We start from the raw sequence: 22,557 nt of genomic DNA on the forward strand, positions 1-22,557 counted from the left end.
CCCACTGCGTGGGTTCTGGGCCCCTCGCCCAGCGCAGCAGAGGGGTCTCCCTGTGCTGGGACTGTCCGGGTGTTAGTGGGGCGGGGGGGGTAGCCCAGGAAGCCTTACAGGCGGCACTGGGCCCCTGCCCTCTCGGGGGAGGCACAGCCTCAACACCCACCAGGCAGTTCTGGGCACTCGCCGTCCCACCCTATAAATCCCCGCATGAGCCACCGAAAGCATCCGCTCAGTCCAGGAAACGGAGACCGGGCGTGCTTCCGGACAAGACTGATTTTCCACCCTTCTCAGGACCAGCCTGCCTAAATCGGACTCATTACGAACACACGAGCAGCTCCCCCCCTGCTCCCAACTCCCCCCCCCCAGTTCCAGGCGTTTCTGAAGGGAAAACTGACCCAGCAGCTGAGAATAAAACCCGACAAAGGGATGGCGGCCTCAGGCCTCTCTGGCAGCCGAGGGGACCAGAGCAAAAGCCGCCCCCTCCCCAAGGAGGCCAGAGGCCGGCTGCAATTTCTCCCCGCCCCCCCCCAAGGCTCAGCCAGCAGCTGCTGGAAGGACAGGAGCCTTGGGGTGAGCAGCGGCAGCACCCGCTGAATGACACCCGGCCAGGGGAGGAACTGCCGGTTCCAAGTGGGGAGAAACAGGCCGCGGGGGAGGGGGGCAACTTCGCCACTGTTCTGAATGGCCGTGATTGATGGCGACCCGCACCGGAACCTCCCAAGGACCAGCTGGGGGGGAGGGGGGAGACAGAGCAGCCGAGGCTCTGGGATCCGAAGCCCAGGGGTTGGGACCCTACCTCGTCAGGGGTGTCCTTGCCATCGGGCTGCCCCGCAGCTGCTCGTCGCGCCAGGGTCCCGGCCCGGATGTTGCTGAGATTGATCTGTCTCTCGGGAGGCGGGCCTCCACGGGGCTGGCCCCGGACAATGATGGCGCAGCCCGAAAGGACCTGGCGAGGAAAGAAGACAGGCAGGCGTTAGGAAGGGCGGCCAAGACCCGCCCCACAGCCCGGCAGGCCCCACTTCCACAGGAAGCACCCAGAGAAACCCGTCCCACGAGAGCCGTGGCCAAGCAGCCGGGGGAGGGGGGAAATCGGCCCTCCCGCGAAGCTGCCTTTGAGAAAGGAGCTGACTCTGCGGGCATCTGCCAAACGCCAGAGCTCCGGCTGAGGTCCAGCACGCAGGCCGAGCAGAGGAAGAGGGGAGCTTCCACCTTCAGACTTCCTGCCCTGGGTTCGAGGCCACCAGCCCCCCTGCCGGCCCGCAATAGCATCCGCTGGCCGCCACCTGTGCTCGCTGCAGCTCAGCCAGCCTGACCCCGGCACAAGCCCCAGGCAGGGCCAAAGGGCGCCTCGAGCCACGCAGAAAGGCGCCTAGGCGCTCCCAGGGCATAAAGCAAGGGAGGGGGGGGCTTCCAGGGAGACCCCCAGAGCCGCCCTCTCTCTCTTCCAGGAACTGGCCGTAGGGCCGGGAGTGCACCTGAGCCAGGAAGACCCTAGCCCGGCGCTGCCCACTGACCAGGCCCGGCCATCTGGCTGAAACCCGCCCCGGAGACCGCGGGAGGAGCAAGCCGGCAGCCCCGGCTCCAGCAGGACGCGGAGCGTTGAGGCAGCCTTGCCGCGGGGGGGGGAGGAGGAAGCCCCGGGCAGGCGGGACCCGGCACGGCGGCAAGAGCACCAGCGACCCGCCCGCACGGGGCAGCCCCACCGGCCCGCTGCGGAGGGGCAGGAGGAGAAGCGCCCGGACAGCCCAGCCCGGCGCCCGGCGAGACTCGCGCAGGCAGCCCCGGCCCCCCCCCGGCGGCGCTCTGCACGCGCTCAGGAGCCGCCTTTACCATCTTGACGATGCCGCGCTGGAGGGCCGGCGCCTGGGCGGAGCCGGCTGCCGAGCAAGCGGCGGCGGGTCCGGCGGAGGAGGCCATGGCGCCGGGGGTCGCGCTGGAGGTCTCGGCGGGAGGAGTCCGAGGCGGCGGCGGCGGCGGCGGCGGCGGCGGCGGAGCGGAGGGAGGAAGGGGGCGGGGCGGGGCGGGGGTATTTACCCGGGCCCGCCCCCCGGCGCACGCGCAGCACGCCCAGCGGGCTCGCCCCCTTTCGCGGGACAGCCAATCGGCCGGCGCGGCCCGGCGCCCCGCCCCACGGGCGTCGGGCCAACCAATCGGCACGCCGGGAGGCGCCCAGCGAGGGAACGGAGCGCGTTCAAACCAAAGCGTCGCTGCGGAGGAGGCAGGACTTCCGGGTCACCCTGCCAGAAGGACACGTAGGCAGAAAGCAGCACGCGCGGCGGGCCACGCGGAAGTCGCGCGTGCGCCAAAGCCGGCCGGAGGGAGGGAGGGAGGGAGGGGAAGTCCTGGCGGCGCACGTGGCCGGGGGAGGCGCTTCCCTCGGGCGGAAGAGCGGCTGGTTCGCCGGCTTCCCCTTCGCCCGCCGCGGCGGCGGAGGCTCCCCTCGGGGCGCGGCGCGGGGGGGGCGTTTCGGCCTCCGAGGGCAGCCGGGGGGGCGGGGCAAAGGGACGCCCCCTCGAGCAAGTGGGGAGCGCTGAGCGACCCCCCGGAGGAGCCGCGGCCGCCTGAACTGCCCCCCCTTCCGTAGGCCGGGCGCTTCCCGCGGGGGGCCTTCGGGGGGGCTCCGCGGTGGGGGGGGGGGGGTCGGCAGCATCCCCCGAAGCGCTGCTGGCTGTTGTAAGCCCGACCGAGAAGCCCCCGCGCGAGACGGGCGCGAATAAAGGCAGCGCTTGGCTGGAGAGACGCTCTGGGCTCGGAGGCTCCTCGCCGGCTCTTGCGCCAAAGGAAGCCGGCACCGCTGACCTGGTTCCAACAGGCGGTCCCCACGCCCCGCGCACACGCACACGCACACGCACACACGCACACACACACCCCCGCGCAGTCTAGGGCCGGCCCGATGGTCTCCTTCCCAGCAACGGATCTCTCCAGCCCGGCTCGGCCTGTGGAGCCCCGGATGCTCCCTGAATCTAAAGCCGAGGCGGCATCGTCGGTGCCCTGCAAGCCGGCACCGAGGGCGCCACGTGATCCCCGCCGCTCCTTTCCAAAAGCCCCCAGCCTGCAGAAACTTCTTCGAGGGGGGAGGGGGAGGGAGGGGGGCGTGGGGCGGGCTTAGCTCGGGCTTTCCACTGAAGCCTGACAGTGGCGCCCTCGCTCCGTTTTGGAACGAGGCTGGCACCGTTTGCTCAACTGGGGATCGTCTCGGGAAGAGGATTCGCTTTCCCATTCCGGCCACCGGAGCGGAAGGTCTGTGCCGTGCCGCCCTGGTGGGGGGGAGAGAACCCAGCCCTTCCGCTCGCCGACTGGGCAACGTGGGCACCAGTTGGGCCCCCAGCAGGCTGCGGGGGGGGGGCTGTTGCTGTAACAGCGTGTGTGGGGGGGGGGGGAGGTTGGCTAGGTTGTTCTCCAATGACAAATCCGGAAGAGGCAGTCAGAAGAAAAGGTTTGTGCTTCAGTCCGATGCACGAGCAAAGGCTCAGGTTGGGTCACTGAGGCATCCTTTGTAAATGACCTCCTCACATATTTGTGTGTGTGTGTGTGTGTGGTTGCTACTTGTTCTGTTTGAATCCCAGTTTGGTTTCCACCTGTTGGATCCATCCAGGCTTAAGGCTTCCTCTCCGCTGGACTTTCTGGCATCAGCCCTGCAAGACTTTCGGGAATCCACTCCTGCTCCCCCTCCCCAAAGGCCGATTTATAACCCACCACGGTCTCCTAAACGCTGGGGGGGGGGGCGGAGTAGGGAGGCAAAGGTCAGCTGCTCCGGCCCTCTTTCGTGCTGTCTCGCCGGGCGTGGGAGGGGCAACGGTTGGGAGGTCCTCTCCGTCCGTTGAGAGGCCGGTCGCCCACCGGGCTCCCCGGCGCTCATATTCCCTGCTGCGGCCACGGAAGCGACTTGGGGGTCCCGCGCGCACCTTCAGCTCTCTTCCTTTGTGCCGAAGCGCCCCTCAGGAACAATCCCGAGCGCCTTCCCCAAACGAGCCTGCTGCCCTCCGGGACGCAGTGGCCTGGCCACGGAGAGGTGGCCGAGAGGGATCAGGGGGGATCCGAAGGACTGGAGCGCAGCGCACAGGAGACTTTGCCCCGACTCGCCTCCTTTCTTAGAGCCTAACCGCCTCCGTGCTTGCTGGGCTGCGGAATTAAGACCGGCCCCAAGGCAAGTTCCCGCCAGGGGAGCCGAGTCCTAAGACGCCAGATCCAAACGCTGCTGGTTTCAGAATCGCGCGCCAGGGTGGGAAATGTGAGCCGCAAGCCGACAGACTTCTTTGGCTTCTTGTCCAGTTCAGCAGGTCCTGTCGGAGCCAGGGGAGGCCGGCCGGGGAAGCCGGTGGCTAGAACGTCCTTCGACACCTAAGCACTCCCTTGCTGGAGGGCAAGCTGTAGCGGATTGAAAGGGGGCCGGCTCAGAGGCCCACCTCCAAAGTTACGGCTCCTAAGAGAACTGGGGAAGGGACAGGTGTGGGCCGCCCGTTCTGAGAAGGAGGCGCGAGGCGATGCTGGGCCAACAGAAAGAGGTGCTTTTGTACACGCTGCCGGGATTCCCCCCCCCCCCAAAGCCAGTTTTGACTGTGCGAAGAGCAAGGCTGAGAAGGGTCCCGGTGCCTTCGAAGGCAGCGCCGCTTCCCCTTTCCTGGATCCGGGGCAACCTTTTCCCGCAAGCACGCAGGAACGGCGGGGAGGGCGGCCCCGTCAGGTCCAGCTCCACTGAGACAGTTGGGAATTCTTCCACTCTGGCTTTCGGGAGGCCAACGGCCCCGCTCTGGTAAGACACTGCCCGGAGCTGGGGGCAGCCATTTCCCTCCCCCCCCACCAGCCCAGATTCTCAGAGCCCCGAACCAAATCAACCAGAGGGGCACTGCGCGGCTCCTCTACCGCTGATTCTTTGCGCAGCTCCAGCGTTTTTCAGGCAGACTCACGCAGCGAAGTCTCCCCGCCCCCAAGCTGGCGCCCAAAGAGCTTCCAAGGGTGCTAGGAGGGAGGAGGACAAAGGCACCCTCCCGGCAAATTTCTCCTCTCTCCGCGGTCAGGAAGCGCCTGCAAGGAGGGCAAGCAAGACACACACGCGCGCACGCGCGCTTCACTTGGGTATCGGTTGCTGACTCTTGAGGGGGAGGTTCGTCTGCCTGTTGCAGGGAAGAGCAACAGCATCTGGACCAGATTTGCAGCCCAAGGAAAAAGTTCCCGCTAGTAAGATCTGCCCAGCCCTGTAACTGTCTCTCTGGGATCCTCTGCCCCTGGAGGCTTTTAAGGAGACTGGGCAGTGCCCTCTCCCGGGTGGTGTGATTTTCCTGCATCCTGCAAATTAAAAGACCTTTGGGGTGACCTCACCTGTACCATTGGATGAAACTAAGAATGCTGCAGCTGGATCAGGAGGCCCTTATGATCAATTGTCTCCTGGAACTCCAGAAGCAGGGGACTCCAGCCGTTCACGTTGCTCAGTCAATGGGAAGTCTCAAGAGAGAGTGGGTCACTTGGCGCGTAGCTTTTCCCCCCAGCTTGCTGGCCATCCCTACCGCTGGTGGCTTCAAATCCCACGTGTGAGACTCCGCGGGGGGGGGGTGAGAGGATGCCTCGCTCCCCTCGGGAATCCCTTCACTCCCAGACAGCACAGGCTCCGCTCCCTCAGGAATTGCAGCTGTACGCACTAAGTGCTAAGGAGGGGGGGTGTCTTTTCTCTCCTCGAACCCCCCTTGGGTCTCCACAGGCAAAGCTCGCCCTGCTCGCTGGATCGCGAAAGCCTGGACTCGGTCAGCTGCCTCTCCCTCTTCCTGCACCCAGCCCTCTTTTGGCTCCCAGACTGCCTCTCAGTTCTCTGTTGGTTTCCGAAGTCCTCTGCTGCATTCACTCCTCTCTGCCTGCCGGATTCCGGCCACTTCTCCCTGCCGGGAATCCTCCAGGAGAACCACCCGCCCGAGTTGGCTCAGAGAGCGCGCATCTTTCTCCTGCGGCCAGCTAAAGAGGCTGGCAGAAGGGGAGCTGAGCTGCCCTTAACTCTAACGCTACAGCCCAGCTGCGAAGGGCTGCCGCAGGCGGGGGCGCTGTCTTCTAGGTGTGGTTTCCACTGGTCAGCTTTGCCCAGCCAGCCAGCCAGAGAAAGGGAAGCAGGGAGGCGGCTCCTGCTGTGCGCCCTGGAGAAGCCTCGGCTCCCGCCCGCGGATTTCAGATCCCACCCGGGGAGATGGGATGCTGCCACCCACAGCTGCGGCTTGGATTCGGCGCAGGCTCAGCTCCTCTGAGGGAGGCAACGGGGGCTGAAGGCCATAACAAATTGGTCGTCCGACAGGCGAGGGAGAAGCCGGTCTGGGCGGTTGCCAACTGCTCTGAGCATCCTTGCGCACACTGGGCTCCCACGTTGAGCTGCTTCTCCGCTGCCCTCTCGGCAAAGGAAGCGTGGGAAGCTCCGGAGCTCGAGAACCGTTCCAGCCTCAACCTCCCCTCCGCACCCATGTGGGTCCAGGGCAAGGGAGAGACTGGGAGGCGCTGAGACTCTTGGCGGCCGTCGGGGATGGCGAGGCGGGAGGGCTCTGTGGTTAATGTGTAATTGGGGCCAGATGGTCGCCTGGGAGGCAGCCTGTTCGGTGGAGAACCCTGGCGGGAGGGGCGGTTGGGGGGGGCAGTAACGAGGGTCAATTGCTGGGCACCCGGGGCAGCAGGAGAGACTCCTGCCCCCACTATTTGCTCATCAAATATTTTCTCGGCCGGCTTGGCAGCGAGTTGATCCGTCGGCCGAGCCCGAAACCATCTGGGCAAGTTCCATGGGGGCAGGACGCCCCCGCCCCCGAGCCAAATCATAGTTGCCTCTGTTTGCACAAAGCAAGCGCGGGTAGAGCGCGACAAAAAGGAAGCTCGTCTTGGCTCTCCTGGGCCGCCACCACCACCACCACCGCGGCGTTGATGTCCCAGCGACGGTGCGGAGCAGGCGCCGGTGGGTGTAGAGGGGCAGCCCTCCCGCTGGGCCGCCCCAAGGGAGAACTGCGAGCGAGCGCCGGGAGGCGGGTAAGGGGCCAAGGGCGGGCAGCCGGCGGGCTCTCTGGGTCTTTGGCAGGCAGGGGGAGGCCGGAGGGAGGCTGTTTTCAGAAGCGGGTGCTTCTGTCCGCCGAGGCCGGAGGCCCTCAAGCCGCCGCGGGCGCCGCGCCTCAAAGGGCCGCGGATGAAGATGCGGGCGGGAAGGCGAAGGCGCCGGGGCTGCTGTCCGCGCCGCGCTGGTGCTGAAACGCCGACCGCCGCTCGCCCGGCGGAGCACCTGTGGGTGGCAGCAGGGGAGCAGCGTGGAGGCCGGGGCAGAGCGGGACGGAGGGAGCGAGGGCGCCTGGGGGCTTGAGGAGGAGGAGCAGGAGGCGCTCCCCTTTCCTTCATCCACTGCTGTGGGCCTGCAAGGCTTCCTCAGCTGCAGAGCAGGAGCTCCTCCGAGAAGGTGTCTGTGTGTGTCCCCTCGGCTTCAGACCCTCAGCATCTGGGGAACACCTGGGGTTGCTCAGCGGGACCACCGATTGCCCCACCCTTCCTCTCCCCTTCCTCTCGCAGGCCCAGCACAGATGGCCCAGTGGGGTCCCGATGCCGTCCCACCCTGCGGTAAGCAATGCTTCTCTGACCAGTCGAAGCTCTTTGCTGTGCAGAAGAACCAGGGCGGCTGACTTGGCCTCTGGTGGGAGCAGCAGGGCTGTCGCTCATGGCAGCCAGGGGGCAGCCAGAGGGCTTTGGGGAGAAGCCAGCGGCGCACCACTGGCTTCTCCCATCATTTCTCTACCCAGCAGCGCGCTTACTTCCTGCAGGAAAGAGAGAGCCAGCCAGGCTAGCTAAGTATCAACCATTGGTAGAGGAAACAGGGGTCCCAAGCCTGCCCTGAGTCACAGAGAGGGGCGGCATCTTGTCACCACAGGTGTGGCTTCAGGTGGCAGGCGAGGGAACAGATTCAACTGCAGCTTGCCCAGGCAGCTGGGGACAGGTCCAGGGCTGACCCCACAGCAACGTGGCTCCATTCTCCAGTGGAAAGACAAACAAAGCAGCCCAAACTGCAACACTTCAGTTGGCACAGGAGAGTGTGGGAGAGGCCTGCATTTGGCTCCGGGTGGTTTCTGGCCCAAGAGGGCTGGTGGTCAGGTCTGGTTCTTCTGCTCCTAGCAGAGCTCAGAAGAGAGAATCAGCTGGGCGGACTCTTTGTGAGCGGCTGCCCTCTGCCCGACGCCAAGAGGAGGAAGATTGTGGAACTGGCTCTGTGTGGGCTGCGGGCTGTTGACATCTCACACCAACTGAAGGTAGCAGCAGCTTGAGAGGGTGGGTGAGGAGGTCCGGCTGCAACCTAAAAGGAGAGAAGAAGCTGCGGAGAAGAACACGGCCAGATGAGCAGCGGGGGTGGGGAGAGAATACCATTTTCTCTTCTTCCTGGTCGAGTCTTCTTCTCCATTCCCCCCCCCCATCTTCCCAACTTGCCTCCAGGCAAAAGCTCGCCCAGGGCTGCCCCTTCTCTTTACGTAATCCAGGTCTCCAATGGGTCTGTCAGCAAGATTCTCACCCGCTACTACAAGGTGGGCGTTGTCCAGCCAAAGACAAGGAGGGGCAGCCGGCCCCGGATTGCCACTCCTCAGCTGGTAGCTGGGATAGCCCAGCTGAAGCGGGAGCAGCCGTCTCTCTTTGCCTGGGAGATCAGGGAAAAGCTGGAGGCAGCAGGCATCTGCACTGCCAGCGGGATACCCAGTGTGAGTTACGGAGGGTGTTGCGTTGTTAACTCAGGAGCTCTGTGTGTGTGCGCGTGTATGTGTGTGCATCCGCATGCCCACCTGCGTGCAAGAGCAGGCACATGCAGTCATGCCTGTATGTTGGGCAAAGAGAGAGGGCTGAACCCGGCTGCCTTTTGCTCCCCAAGAAAATCTGTTTCACCTTCTCTGACGGACCACAGGAACCATCCTCCCCTTCCTCCTTCCATGCACTGCTGAAGCCAACTTGCCTCCCAGTGACTGGCTGGCTGGCTGCCACTATCACTTGTCTTTATCTCCACGGAAGAGGGAGCTGACCTCTTCCTCTCCAAGGCTTTCATAGGGTCTGGAACAGGCTGATTGCTTTCAAGGAAAAGCGGGTGAGAGATTGACGCCGGGTGGGGAATGGCAGAGCCTGGGCTGGCTCGGCCAGGAGGCTCAGTGGCTCTGCCCGTGTCTGCCTGGCTGCCTCAAGGAGGGTCATCCCAGGTGTCTGATCCCTGTGGGGCTTCCCTAACCCCATAGAATTCAGAGGGTGTCTGCTGCCAAGGGGTGGGCAGGGCAAGGCCAAGCAGTGAAAACCCTTTGGGCACAACTCTCTCCCTGGAGAAGGAACAGCCAACACACTTCGGCCAGAGGGTTACAAACCCTTCACAGAAATGCCTCAAGACAGTTGCAACCTTTTATGGCCCCTTCCTTCCTTCCTTCCTTCCTTCCTTCCTTCCTTCCTTCCTTCCTTCCTTCCTTCCTTCCTCTCTTTCTTTCTTTCCTTTTGTCTTCTCTTTCACTCACTCACTCTCCATCCTTCCTAGCATGCACCCATCCCCATTCATCTTCAGCTATACATTGCCTTTGAAATCCACACATAATAATAATACCTTTATTGTCAAAGTACAACATGTGTACATTGAGATTAGCTGAGCCTCCCCCGTGCTCTCTCCCCCCCAACACACAGGGACAACAAACCCTCCATCCCACCACACCATGTGAGCCAACTACACCACACACCGGCCTCCCAAGTCAATTCTGCATAAGATTATGTCCCATTTAAAAGCCTAACAGCCCACGGATAAAAGCTATTTTTCAGCCTGTTGGTACGGCTGGCTATATTCCTATATCTCCTACCGGATGGTAGGAGAGTAAAGAGATACCGTCCAGGGTGTGAGTCATCCCTGAGAATCTTCCTCACTCTTCCAAGGCAACGAGCCCTGGCGAGGTCATCCAGTGGTGTCAGGGAACAGCCCACAATGTCTTGTGCTGTGCTCACTACCCTCTGTAATACTTTCCTTTCCTTTCCGCGGCTGTCAGACCAGCATACCAAACCACAATACCATATGAGAGGACGCTCTCTATAGTAGACGGGTAAAAGAGGGTCATTAGCTGTTGTTCTACCCTGTTCTTCCACAAGACCCTAAGAAAGTGAAGCCTCTGTTGGGCCTTTCTGGCCACCTGGGTTGTGTTAACTTTCCAGGTCAGATCTTCACGGAGGTAGACTCCCAGAAATTTAAAGGAGGAAACTCTCTCCACACAGTCCTCCCCGATGTAAAGTGGGGCAGGTTCCTCCTTTTTTCTCCGGAAGTCTAACACCATCTCTTTCGTCTTGCCGATGTTTAGGTGAAAGTTGTTGTTACTACACCATATGGATAGTTTTTGTACCTCCGCCCTATATGCTGTCTCATCCCCACCTGTAATAAGACCCACCACAGTTGTATCATCTGCACATGCACATAAACACCCATACCCATACACAAACACCCAGCCACACGCATGCACACAATGTCCTCCCATCCTGAATGCTCTTTTCTGGAGAGGCCAAGATCTGTTCCTTCCCCAGAAGGAAACTGGACTTTTTTGACAGCTTAGGACCCCAGGCTGGATGAGAGTGACACTGAAACCCCCACCCCAGCATTTCCCCAGAGGTTCCTCCTTTCACGCCACCCCCACCCCCTCAGAGGATCAGCCTGGGAGGGTCTTTTCTCCCCATGGGCCTTTGTGCCCCCTGGGGTCCACGTGCAGCCCCCTTCTGCTAGTTCCTGCTAAAAGTGCCGCTTGCCTCCGCCACTTGAGGGGCGGTCTACTCAGAAGTAAATTCCACCTGCCAACAGCAGCTGCCTTAACAGAATTTGGGCTTCCTACCCACTCTCTTTTTTCTGCTCCTCCAGGTCTCTTCCATCAACCGCATCCTGAGACGCCTGGAAGCCCCAGATGGGCCCCCCTCACTGAAGAAGCCCCCACAGCCAGGTAAGGGGGGGTGGGGGAGGAGTCTTTTTATCCTCCCTATGCAAAGGAGACTGTGGCTCCTCCTCCCCCCCTCCATCAGCACCACCAAAGGGAGACCATCGGAAGCACCAAAGAATCAAGTGAGGGTCTTAGGAGGGGGAGGGATCTGGTTTGCTCTGGATCTCCAGGGGGGAGGGGGTGCCAGAGCTCCCTGAAGGCCGGCTAGTGAGAGAAGTCCCAGGTTGCCTGGCGTTGGTCAGTGGCGTGGCCCTGCCTCCCAGTGGCATCTGCAAGCCTTGAGTGACAGGAGGACTGGGAGTCCTCCAGCCTTGCACAGGAACTGCCCTGCTTGCCCTCTTCTTGCCTGACCAAGAAAAGGCCAGGCCTCGGTTCCAGGTCCTTCTGGAGAGTAGCCCTTTGGACCGTGTAAAGCCTCTGGACCCTCTCCTTTGGAGGGGCAAGGAAATGTGGGTCCTGTTCAGGGCATTACTATAGTTCTGAGCTAGCTGGCTTGGGGGGGGCAACCTGGGCCCAGCCCCCCACCTGTAGCCTCTACCACTAAGCTGGGATTTGACGGGGGGGGGCAGTGTTGATGTGGTTGGGAGCCACGCCATTTGAGGAAAGGTTTAGGGATGTGTGTAGCACACGTTCCTGCCTTCCCCCTCCCCTTGAAGGCTCCTGCTTGAGGAGTTGTAAGGGCTGACCGTTCAGCTCTGCACACAGTCCAGGCAGGTTCCTCTTGAGACCCAGCTCTTTCTTCCTGTGTGATTATGACTCATTCGCTGGCTGTTCTGTTGGCATCCAATTCCCACCTCATAAATCACTGGGGGGGGGGCACAAATGCAATGAATACCTACATGGAGGTCCTGGGTGGCTGAATCCTGAAGGTGCCCATCTGGAGGGCTCAAATCTCCCTTCCAGGAGTCCCCAGTCTGGACACCCCTCCCTCCCTCCCTCCCTCCCTCCCTCCCGCCTGGGGCGAGCGGCTTGGAGGTCCTGCTGAAAGGCTGGGCCTGTGGCGGGGGGGGGGGGGGGAGCTGGCGAGGGAAGGCAGATTTACATTGCAAATTCCCTGCGATGCTCCTCCTGCTTTCTTCCCTTGTTGCACTAATCTCACCAGAGATGAGTAAATGAAAACTGTGTTAAAGAAAAACTATTTTTTTAAAAAATCTTGCACATTCAGATGCAAATTTTCCATGTTACATTAGACACTAAAATGCAAACCTTCTGAGAATCAGCAACGAAACAACAATCACCACTAAAAAAAACCAGAAAAAAAATTGTCCCAGACCAGCCACAAGGAGACCCAACATTTCTAGCAAGCTGTTTCAGGAAACAATTGTCTCGGGGACTCTGGGTCCCCCCCATTTGGTACCCCCTTCTCCCCCCCCAACCCTCCTCCCCTTGTGCCTCCAGAGCTCTTCTTTGGCTTTAAAAGGCTCCAAATGTCCTCCCCCCACCCGGAATGACTGGGACTCTTCATGGGGAGGGGTGACGAATACTGAAGAGGCAACTTTGGCAATTCTCTGTCTGGGCAGAGATTGGGAAGATCCGCTGGTTGCTCATCCTTCCTAGCCACAAAACCTTGGGAGAAACACACACACAAACACCACCCCCCCTGCCACCAGATCTGGCTGTGTCATCCTCCTATGAATCCATAGGTGCAACCAGGGCCATGCCCATGCCCTTTAAGCATCATTGCCCGTGATAAGTGGAGGGTGTGTTTCCTTGGCTGTAAAGGCCCAGAACACCCACTGTTGCCCTGCCTCTCCCTTCCTCCTTCCCCTCCCTCCATAGGTCCCCCCTTGACAGCTGAAGGGAAGAGGAGTGGTCCGGCAGAGGCTCCTACTTCCCCAGCCCCCTCCCGGTCAGCGGGGGCAGCTGGGCGGCCCAGAACACAGAGCAGGACAGTCTTCTCTAAGGAGCAGCTGGAGGCCTTGGAGAGCGGTGAGTCAAGAGGACACCAAATGAGGGAGATCCAGGTGGGGCAGGGGAGGGGACGTCTGGGAGTTGGAGTCCACAAGCCTCAAAGTGGCCAAGGTTGGAGACTCTGCCTTCTAGATGCTGCAGAAGGGAGAGAAGGAAGCTTGCAGGTGACCGCCAGCCACCATCACAGCTTGGTGGGGCAAAGCCTGATGTGGCTTTGGCCTTTGCAGCCGCTGGGCAGGACCAGGGCCTCTGGCATGCTCTGTGACCCACTTGCTCCCTCTTCCAGCTTTCCAGAGAAGCCAACACCTGGAAGCAGCAGCCTGGGCAGAACTGGCCGGGCAGACTGGACTGCCTGAAGCCACCCTGAGGGTGAGTAGAGGGAGGCCTCCTGCACCGCTGAGCTGGAAGTCACCTGATCTGGACCAGGCCCTGATTTGGCTTGGGGGGGGGCATTTCCCAAGCAGGAAGAAGCCCTTCTGAGTGAAGTCCGCACCTGATCCTCTTTGTCTTTATTTGGATTAGGTTTGGTTCTCCAATCGGAGAGCGAGATGGCGACGGGAAGCCACTTGGGCACGACATGCTGGCTCTGGGCTGGCACCTGCAACCCCAGGTAAGGATTGCAAGAGACGAGTCCCACCCATCCTAGAAGGAGGCTGGCGCAGGATCCTAACGATTGGCCCGTGCCCCCGTGTGGAAAGAGGAGGTGGCACCTGCAGCTGCCACCCAGCTGGCCCCATGCCCAACAGCAACGGTTGGGGGCCTTAATGCCCACCCCAGGCTGCTGCTGTTGCTCTCTGAATCAATCCCCAACCATGGAGAGCAGCGGGTGGGAGGCAGGTCTGGGTTCCTCCTAGCTAGAGCCCGTTGCTGCCACTCTTTCTCCCATCACAGCCAGCAGTGAGACAGTTCGTCTCCTCCCTCTCTTTCCAGGGGCTGCGTGTGGATGGTGGCTGCCCACCAGGGCGCCAAGCCTGCAGCCTTCTTGCAGCCCTCTGTGGCCAGGTGGGTGGGTACCAGCCATGCCTGCGGCTGCCGCTGCCACTGCTTCCCCTGCCGGGGATGGCTCACCCTGAAGGGACTGCTCTGGCACCCTCCAACCTGCGGCCAAAAGCTTCTGACGCCGCCCCACCCCTCCGGGCCAACGGAACGGCTACCTTTCCCTGGCTGCCCTCCTGCCGGCGTGAGGGGGGTTGGCCAAAGGAGACAGAAGTCAATTCCGGGCGCCTTTGAACGAAAGAGGGACGCCACCCAGCAACAGGACGCCTGCAAAGGTTTCGGAGTTCAGAGGCGGGACAGCCGAGAGGTTCCTGAGCAAGTTTTGGGGAGCGAAGTGGGGTTAAAAAGGGGGGGAGCGTTTTCTACGCCTGCAGAACAAAAGCCCCTCCCCCCGCAGCAGACCGAGGTGTCCGCCTTCCGCCGTCGGCCAAACGGGATGAAGCGGGCGCTCAGCGTCGGCGCATCCGAATAGAGGAAAGGCCAGTGCGACTCCCGCCGCCCTCCGCCGGGCGAGAGCGGAAGCCCCGCTGCGGCCCCGAGAGGTGGGCGCAAAGCAGCCGGAGCGCAGAGCCCCGCGGGGGCCCCGAAGGCAGCCGCCGCCCCGCCGGGAAGGAGTCGTCGGCCCAACTCCGCGCGGAGCCCTCGGACCGCCTGGCCTGGCCGCCTAGCTGGGCGGGGGTCCCGCCTTCCTAGGCTCGTGCAGCCGCTCCCGCCTCCCAGGAAAGCCCCGCGCTCGCCGGACCGCCCGCTCCCTCCCGGCCGGGGCGCCAGAAGCCCCGGGGCGGCGGCGGCAACAGCAGCAACTTCGCTTCTCCCTTCCGAAAGGCGGGCGGGGCAATGCGCGGCGTCTCCCCCCCCCGCCTGGGCTGGGGGAAGCGGCAGCCCGGCCAGCAGGAGGCTCTCCGGGGGGGGGGAGGCCCTCCCAGTTTAAATTCCCGGGGCGGGGGCGGGCAGCCTTCAGACGAGCCGGGCTCCAGCCTAAGAGCAGCGCAGCGCAGAGAGCGGGCCGGAGGAGCAGCCCCACGGAGGCGGAACGCCGCACCATTGCCGTCCTAAACGAACCCGCTGGCACTTCTAAGCCACAGATTGGAAGCTAATTAGCTATTTTGGTTTTTTTGTTGGGGGGGGGGGCAGACTGGCTTTCCCACCAAATCTCCTTTCTGCCTCCTGATGGGAGAACCCAAAGAATCTCCTGATCAGGTTTGGTGGTAGCAGGAAAACTAAATCCATCCCAAGAGATCTCCCTGGGTGACCGGTGGTAAGAGAACGTCAGAATTATTTGATTTTGAAGGCCTGAATGTACATATGCAGGACAGTAAAGCTGCAGCTTAACTTATGAATAAAAGGTTAAACCAAAGTTATACGGGTTGTTAGTGGGCAAAGTTTTCTGCTTCCTGGCGCTGAACTGTGATAATATAACAGAAAAAGCAGTTGGGTCACCTGAAGACGCCAGAATTAAATAAGAATGGCGACTCTTGAGTGAATGCTCACTTAGGAAAAGGTGGACAGGCAGGTCAAGAGTGAAGTCCGCGTGTGCCCAGCTACAAGCCTGGATGATGGGATGTTTCCGAAGGGGCAGGAGGCGGGGCAGGCGGTTACTGTGCAGGGTCAAGAAGGGGGTTGAGGGGAGAGGAAGCAGAGGCCCATCGGCAGGAGTCCTGGGGAGGCACAGAGGGAGGGTGGGGAGACCCAGGGAAGGAGGCTGGGGGGGCCCCGGAGGAACGCCAGGAAATGACAGCTGCAGCAATGGGGGGGGGAGACAAAGCAGAGCCAACCAGGGGGAATAAAAGGCATGGAGGGGGCTAGAGAAGCAGCCACTGGGAGAGCAAAGGCAGGAGGTTTCTTAAGGCTTGGAAACGGAGGGTGGAGAGGATCAGATTCTGCCAAACAGAAAAAAACAAGCTAAGGGCTGGGAAGGGGAACAACTAAGCTGGAAAACTGCCCTTAATCTCCTCCCCAAGGAAAAAGGGAGAGAAACTTTGCCCCGTCCATTCCAATAACGTTTGTAGCCCTTGACCCTTCTTCCCAGGCAAGGCACTGCCCTTCCGCCCCCGAGCCCTGGGGGAGGCGAACCCTAGGCCTCTGGGCAGAAGACAGGGGGCACAGCACAACCCCCCCCCCCCCCGGACTCCTTTCCTCTCTGGACAGGCAGTGCCCAAGCAGGTCTTAGCAAGGCTGTTGCTGGGGCCCAGAGGCAGCCTGGTGCCAGCCTGCCCGGGGAGCTGGGCTGGGAAGTGCAAGGGCCCTTCCCTTTTCCTTGGGACCCCTCGGGGCCTCTCAGAGTGGCCCTGCTTCCCAGGTGGAGCAGCTGGCCTGGTTTGGGTTCATTCACAGTTGCCTGGAAGCCCCCCTCCCGACCATTTGAGCCCGGAAGAGAGACATCTGCCCCTCTTCCCAACGTCAGGAAGCAAAGGAGAAAACGCAACAGGGAGCCAAAAGGGGTGAAGCCACTTCATTGGTGCAAAGAGCTCACAGCTGGCTCCCCAGGGGATTTCAGGGCTAAGTGGAGGAACCCCCTTTGGCTCATGGGGACAGCCACAGGCCCCTCCCCAGCCGCCGGGGAGCCTCCAGCAAAGCACCTGGAGGAATAATGGCGGAGTGCCCTGGAGAGCGTCTCCAGGCAGCCAGCCACTCGGCCTGCTCGGCTGGGCACTTCTTTCAGATGAGGCCTGGGAACAAGGAGGGACAGTTAGCAAAGCCCCCCTGGCAGCCCCTCTGACCCACACATGGGTCACGGGGGGGAGGGGCAAGCAAGAGCTGCCCTGGAGGCTCCCAAGGGCAAGGGTCCTCCCCACGCATCCCCCCCCCATTCCAGGAACGTTCCATACCTTTCCTAGGCTAGAACTCCCAAAGGCAGTCTCGGGTGACGGCCCCACTGTCAGCCACCAGGCAACCGTCCCGGTCTCCACGCACGTAGCAGCCGTTGGGGGCTATAATGGCCAGCAGGCTGTTCCCCTGGATCTCCAGGTAGAAGTTCAAGGCAAACTTCCCCCAAGGACTGAAGGTCCTTTCCGGGGTCAGGGACCAAAAGCTCTTTCCGCGGCCTGTGGAAGGGAGGGGGGAGGGGCTAGTCTCCGGCTGGAGGGCGGGGGAGGGGACAGGGAGGAAGGCCCGTTTCTGAGACTCTGTACCGAAATTTCTCCCAAACAGGCCAGGATAGGTGTCCGTGCGGGTGGGATCGCCCGAGGAACAGCCGGAGAGAAGGGAGCCCTGGCTGGCCTGGCTTCTCTGGGGAGGGAAGCCCCCCACCCCGGGTTTCCCTGTGAAGGGGGGTGGGGGGCGGGTGCAGAGGGCTTACTTTGGAGGTGGTAGATGCCCTGCTTGCAAGGCAGGATCTCCACCGGCTCCGGCTCCAGGAGGTTCCCCTGAAGGGTCTCTCGGCAGGGGGAGCTGCCCACGTAGCCGTAGTGCCCGCGCAACACCAGGAAGGAGCGATTGGCCAAGCGCAACACAAACTCCTCGTTGGGCCCTGCGGCAGAGAAGGGCTGTGGAGGGGGGCCCTTGGCACAGAGCCCGGGGGGGCGCCCGGAGGCCCCATCGAGCCACTCTCAGCAGCTCAGCCGCCAGCGCTGCATGAGGGCATCAACCCCCCCCCGGATCAGGTAAATAAAACAAATTGATTTATGCATAGCAAGGTGGGTGGCGTATAAATTTAATAAATGCAAGTGCTATAAAAACATTTCTGGTGCTCGTCTTTGGGCCACAGATACGACTTTCAAGTCAGAGACACTCGACGTGTTTTTAATACAGGCAGTCCTTGACTTACAACCACAGCTGAGCCCAAATCACCACAGCTAAATGAGGCAGTTGTTCAGTAAACTTCGCCCCACTTTACAACCTTATTCGCCACAATTGTTAAGTGAATCACTGCAGCCGTTAAGTTAGTCACAGGGCTGTTAAGTGAATCCGGCTTCCCCACTGGCTTTGCTTGTCAGATGGTCGACCCCAGAACACAGCGACCGTCGTAAGTACGAGCCAGTCGCCGGGCATTCGGTTCAGGTATTCCGGTCTGGCAGCTGGAGCAGCAAAGGGCAGGGGGGCAGGGGGGACTCAGAGGAGTTGATGGACAGGCCCCTGCGTGAGGTGACGTGCGCAGTGATTGGCTGCTCTGGGCGTGGAGGGGGAGTTTCCCTTTTTTCCTGCCTTCCCCCCCCCCCGTGTGCCCTTTGGCGCTCTGCTCTGCCCTTCTGAAGGCGTGGATAGAGAGAGGAGAGGGAGGGAGGGAAGGAGGGAGGGAGGGAGAGGGAGATGGGAAATATATTTACATAAAACTACCAAGTTCCTGTCAGCGTCTCCCACTTCATTTGGACGCCGGCTGCGCCATTCCCTGGCACGGTTGGACTCGGATCACGTGACCAGGGGGACGCTTGCAACAGTTGTGTGAAAAACAGTCATCTCTTTTTTCAGTGCTGTCGCAACTTTGAACAGTCGCTAAGCAAAGTGTTGTAAATCAAGGACTAACTTCCCAAGCCCATCGGAAGCCCGGCTGCTGCCGAAGGCACCCCAGAAACGCCAAGGCCTCTGGGACGGCGGCCCCAAGGGGGGGATGGGGGGATGGGCGGCCCCGTCTTCACGGCTGCCCAGGCTACGGACGCCGCTCAGCCCGCCACGGAGACACGCCAGGACGTCCCTCTGGGAGCCGTGAGACCCCACCGCTTAGTGGCAGCAGTCGCTAACTGAATCCCCACCTCCGTTGGGCCAGGCAACCCCCTGCCGGCTTCCCATCCCCGGTCAGTGGAGAAGCCGGCAGGGGGAATGGCTGCTGCTGCTGCTGGGAGGGGGAGGGGAGCACCCGGGGCGGGGAGGGGGCGGCCCAAGGCTGGCTGCTGGGTGGGTGTCCCTGGGGAGGCGGAGGGCGTCCTTTGGGTGGAATGGTCTGCTGGGGGGGGGGGGAAGAAGCAGAGAGCAAGTTGGAGAGGGTGGGTGGGGGGGGGAGGAGCCTGGCTGCAGCCTGAGCCCAGGGGGGAAAGGACTCCCCGGGGCAAATTCTCTGAGGTCAGGCAGGGCCTCCTCACCTGGATGCCTGGCTCGAGCTACCAACAGCCCCACTGGCAGGGTGCCCAGGTAGCGCCCCCCAGGCGCTCTGAGGAAGACCCTCCCGTAATGCCAGAGGACCTGGAACCTGGTCTCCGCCTCCTCGGCAGTCCCGTTGGCCAGCACGCTCCCGAATGGCCTCTGGGGAGGGGAAATGACACAGTCAGGCGGGGGATGCTCCCCGAAAGCTTTCCAGGAGCCCCCCCCATGGATGGCTGCAGGCAGGCAGGACCCGCTCTCCCTGTGTGGGTGGCATCCCATGTGCCTGCTGAGGACTCATTACTGGGGTTGCGCCAGGTAGGGCAGGTCCCACTGTGTGACCAGAGAGGGATGGGGGGAGAAAGCAAACACACACACAAACACACACACACACACACACACACCCCGCCCTACCCTCAGGGCAGCAAGAGAAGCATCTTCCCAGCAGGGAAATCAAGGAAGAGGCAAGGGCCTGGCCAAGGGAGGCATCTTCAGACATGCTGAGAGGGAGACAGAGGCAACACCCTGGGAGCCATGCAGGCTCTCCCAAAGCCAGCCTCAGAGGTCGGGAACGGCTCTTCCCACCTGGCAAGGAAGCAGCCTGGATGCTCATCAGGTTGCGTTGCTCAGCGCCAAGCCCAAGGAGGGCCATCCGGCATTAGTCGAGATGGGGAGGCCTCTCCGCTCTAGGCAGACTATTCCTCTGCTGCTCCACTCTTCCTTCCCAGCTCCCCACCGAGACTCAGGCTGACTCCCCAGGGCTTCAACTGGCCCCCTTGAGCCTGTCCCGTCTCAGCTCCCAAGGGTCACTGCTGGCCTGGCACGCATCCCCGCTCACTTCCCTTTGGTGGCTGGCTGCCAGGCCGGGTCTCCCTCCTTGGCCCAGAGTCCAGTGCTGTCTCTCCCCCCCAGCCCCCTCCCCTGGGGTTTCATCCTGACCTCCCGCTTGCTGTGGGGCTGGGGCAGCAGCAGCAGGGGCCTGACCTGAGCCAGGTACTTGTGATGGACGCCTTTTAACTGCACCGTTCGGGTGTTGGAGTCCATTTCAAAGAGGAACGTGGACATTGGGCTCAGCTTCTTAGGACCAGCGTAGACTTCGGAGTCTGAGCGCAGAGAAAGAGAGAGAGAGAATACCCGGGGAAGGATTGCCACCCATTTGCGCTGACAGCAGCTGAAAGCCTCCTCATCCCTTTGAATGGAGAGCCCTGGGGCCAGTTCAGAGAATGCGGCCTTCAGAATAGCTTTCCTTATTCGTTTATTAAATTTCTATGCTGCCCACATCACTGATACAGCGACACTGGGAAGCTTACAATATAATAAAAAGTTAAAAATTGCTAAAAAAAAAAACCATTAGAATGACTGAATGGAGAAGCTAAGAGTTAAAAACTAAGGTGACAGGCAGCCTGTGGGTGCAAATGTTCTCTTCTCCAATGTTGGAGGCTCCTCTCGGGGCCCAGGCCAGGAGGAACAGCCAGATTTTCAGGCTCTTGCAGAAGGCCCAGGGGTGTGGGGGCGGATCTCCCCTCTGACGGGAAAATATCCCAGAGGACGGGGGCCACAGCAGAAAAGGCTCTTCTCCTGGACCTGCCAACGGGGGCCGATGCAGGCTCCTTTCTGCTAGTGCAGATGGGGTGGGTAATCCCATCGGGGTGAGCCGGTTTCTCAGCCAGCCTGGGCCCAGGCCAGGAAGGGATTTAAGGTAATGACCAATGCCTTGATTTGGACCCAGAAGCAAACTGGCAGCCAGCGTAGCATGGGGTCACGTGCCATCCTAGAGGCCCCAAGAACTGCCCACCTCGCTGCATTCTGTGCCAGTTGCAGCTTCTGAGCGCTCCTCACGGGCAGCTCGCTAGGGTGCCCCATTAGAGGCATGCAGGGATTATAGCAGAGAGGTTCCTATGGTCACACGGCAAAGCCTCTCTTGTTTTAAGTGATGTCACAGGGTGAACTCCACCTGAATTCTAAAGGGGCTCAGGTTGTAGTAAGAGTGGGACGAGTCCCTGCTCTCCAGGCAGCTGTTCCTACCATTATTTCCTGGGCTGGAAAAACAGGGATTTACTTGCCAGAAATGATGCTGACGAATCTGTTGGCTCTCGTTCTCAGACTGACCCACGGTGGGCACCGCTTTATAACGAACCACTCCTCGTTCTCCTCTGGGTGGTCTCCAAGGCACAGGAGCCCCCGGCTGCCTTGCGGATACAAGACGTGCCCCTCCATGTCTGTGAGGAAGGCCAGGCAGCCGGGTTTCAGGTTCAGGTGAAAGGCCGTCTCCGTGGAGGGCATCGTGACCAGCTTCTCTGCTCTGGAGACAAACTTGTGGGTGGAGGTCTCCAAGTGGCAGGCCCCCTTCCTGAACCGCAGGAGGAAGCCGCACTCCTCCAGGTAGGGCACGGGGGCATCCACCCAGACCCGGTTCAGCTCAGGGTCAGTTCGGGCGTAGAGCTGGCTGCTGGGGTGGAAGAGGACCACGTGCATGTGTTCGGCCAGCTGAGGCATCCACAGGTGGTGAGCGGTCAGGCCTCGGGCCACGCAGAAGACATCCTCACCATCAGACTCCAGGAACTTCTGGCTCTCCAACTGTTGAAGGGTCCAGGCCCCACTTGGATGGACCTCCAGCAGAAACCGGCTCTGCTTCTCAGTCGTTGGCTGTCCACAACGCACCGTGCCATCTGCTTCCACCAGGAGAAGCTGCCCTTGATGCCCAACCAGTGCCACCACATCCTGCTTCCCTTGCTCTGTGGTCACAGTCAGCTTCCAGGTCTGGGAGAGCAAAAATGGCCAGTCACCAGCCCAGTTGCCCTGATGCCCCTCTTTTGTCGGTCCGCTGTGGAAGGTGCGGGAGCCTACCCAGAGCAGATGTTCCCAGCCGCCATCCCAGCCAAGAGGAGAACCAGGCCTTTCCCAGCCTGGGTGCAGCCTCCTTTGCTTTGGGCTTAAAGCCAGGGCTGGAGCTCTTCCTTCTTACCTGCGGAGCCTCCAAAGGTGAGCTGGCCCCTCCTCTCAGAACGGAGGAGGAACCTGCTCAGCCTGGACGCTCGGTGGAGCCCAAAGGGAGGCTCTATGCCCCAAGGGCAGCCCAGGAGCCTCTCAAGGCTCTCCTGAGGGGCCCCTCTGCCTACTCAGAGGCCTGCCAGCAGCAAAACCCCAGAGGTCTCCCTGCCACGATGGTGAGCAGCCGGTGGAAGGGACAAACTTCAAGGCACCCACAGGTGGTACCTTCAGAATGGAGAGCAGCTGCCTTCCCCCAACTCCCAATTCAAATAATAAATAAATTGAATTCAATAAATCAGAGTAAACACACACACACCCCTTAATTCCTCTGGTGGCTGCTGGAGCCAAAGGGGGCACTGCCCAGCGGTGGGGTTTGATGCCAGGCAGGGAGCAAGAATTGCTGCAAGTCTTCCCATTGCCTGAAGGAGGTCAGCCCCCACCGCTGCCCCCAGAGCCAGGCTTTGGGGCTGGCGGCTCCCTCACTCCATACCTGTTTCTTTCCCAGCGAGCTTCCCAAGACACTGACACCATCCCCATAGCACTCGCAGGTGAGATACCCCCCTGTCCAGTTGACGAGCCCAATCTGCATGATGGAGGGCAGAACAGGAATGGCAGATCCCCCCCTTCTCTCCCCCCCCGGGGTCTCACTTGGGCCAGGCTCTGGCGCGTGGGCCCAGGAAACCCTTCTGGTGGCGGCACTGGGGAGGCCTCTGGGTGGCACTTCCCA

The 22,557-nt window shown here is 61.4% G+C and overlaps 3 protein-coding genes and 1 long non-coding RNA gene across 4 annotated transcripts in view; 2 read left to right on the forward strand and 2 right to left on the reverse strand.

Moving 5' to 3' along the window:
• Positions 1–2,010, reverse strand: part of SND1 (staphylococcal nuclease and tudor domain containing 1) — a 67,641-nt gene extending 65,631 nt beyond the window's left edge. Inside the window, exons 1-2 of the mRNA XM_083365481.1 lie at positions 1,828–2,010; positions 794–943 (exon numbers count right to left, since the gene is read on the reverse strand). Of these exons, the coding sequence (XP_083221607.1) occupies positions 794–943; positions 1,828–1,914 (237 nt within the window). The 5' untranslated portion in view covers positions 1,915–2,010. The remainder of the gene's footprint in view (positions 1–793; positions 944–1,827) is intronic.
• Positions 2,011–7,523: 5,513 nt separating this feature from the next.
• PAX4 (paired box 4) lies at positions 7,524–13,095 on the forward strand (the record flags this gene model as incomplete). The annotated part of the gene is made up of 6 exons (XM_083365410.1): positions 7,524–7,560; positions 7,975–8,243; positions 8,469–8,684; positions 10,844–10,922; positions 12,699–12,848; positions 13,058–13,095. The coding sequence occupies 6 exons, from the start codon at positions 7,524–7,526 to the stop codon at positions 13,093–13,095; spliced, it is 789 nt and encodes a 262-aa protein (XP_083221536.1).
• An 85-nt stretch (positions 13,096–13,180) lies between these two features.
• LOC310642103 lies at positions 13,181–13,851 on the forward strand. Its single transcript, XR_014492833.1, has 3 exons — positions 13,181–13,199; positions 13,353–13,440; positions 13,761–13,851. It is a non-coding gene; the product is annotated as an uncharacterized lncRNA (long non-coding RNA).
• A 2,423-nt stretch (positions 13,852–16,274) lies between these two features.
• Positions 16,275–22,419, reverse strand: FSCN3 (fascin actin-bundling protein 3; the record flags this gene model as incomplete). The annotated part of the gene is made up of 8 exons (XM_083365411.1): positions 16,275–16,495; positions 16,655–16,870; positions 17,125–17,295; positions 18,842–19,001; positions 19,824–20,105; positions 20,635–20,688; positions 20,919–21,799; positions 22,314–22,419. 7 exons carry the CDS (start codon positions 22,417–22,419, stop codon positions 16,665–16,667), a joined length of 1,860 nt encoding a protein of 619 aa, XP_083221537.1. The 3' UTR covers positions 16,275–16,495; positions 16,655–16,664.
• Between the last annotated feature and the right edge of the window lie 138 nt (positions 22,420–22,557).

The sequence above is a fragment of the Vipera ursinii genome, assembly GCF_947247035.1.
Source record: "Vipera ursinii genome assembly, chromosome: 6".
Classification (NCBI taxonomy): domain Eukaryota; kingdom Metazoa; phylum Chordata; class Lepidosauria; order Squamata; family Viperidae; genus Vipera; species Vipera ursinii.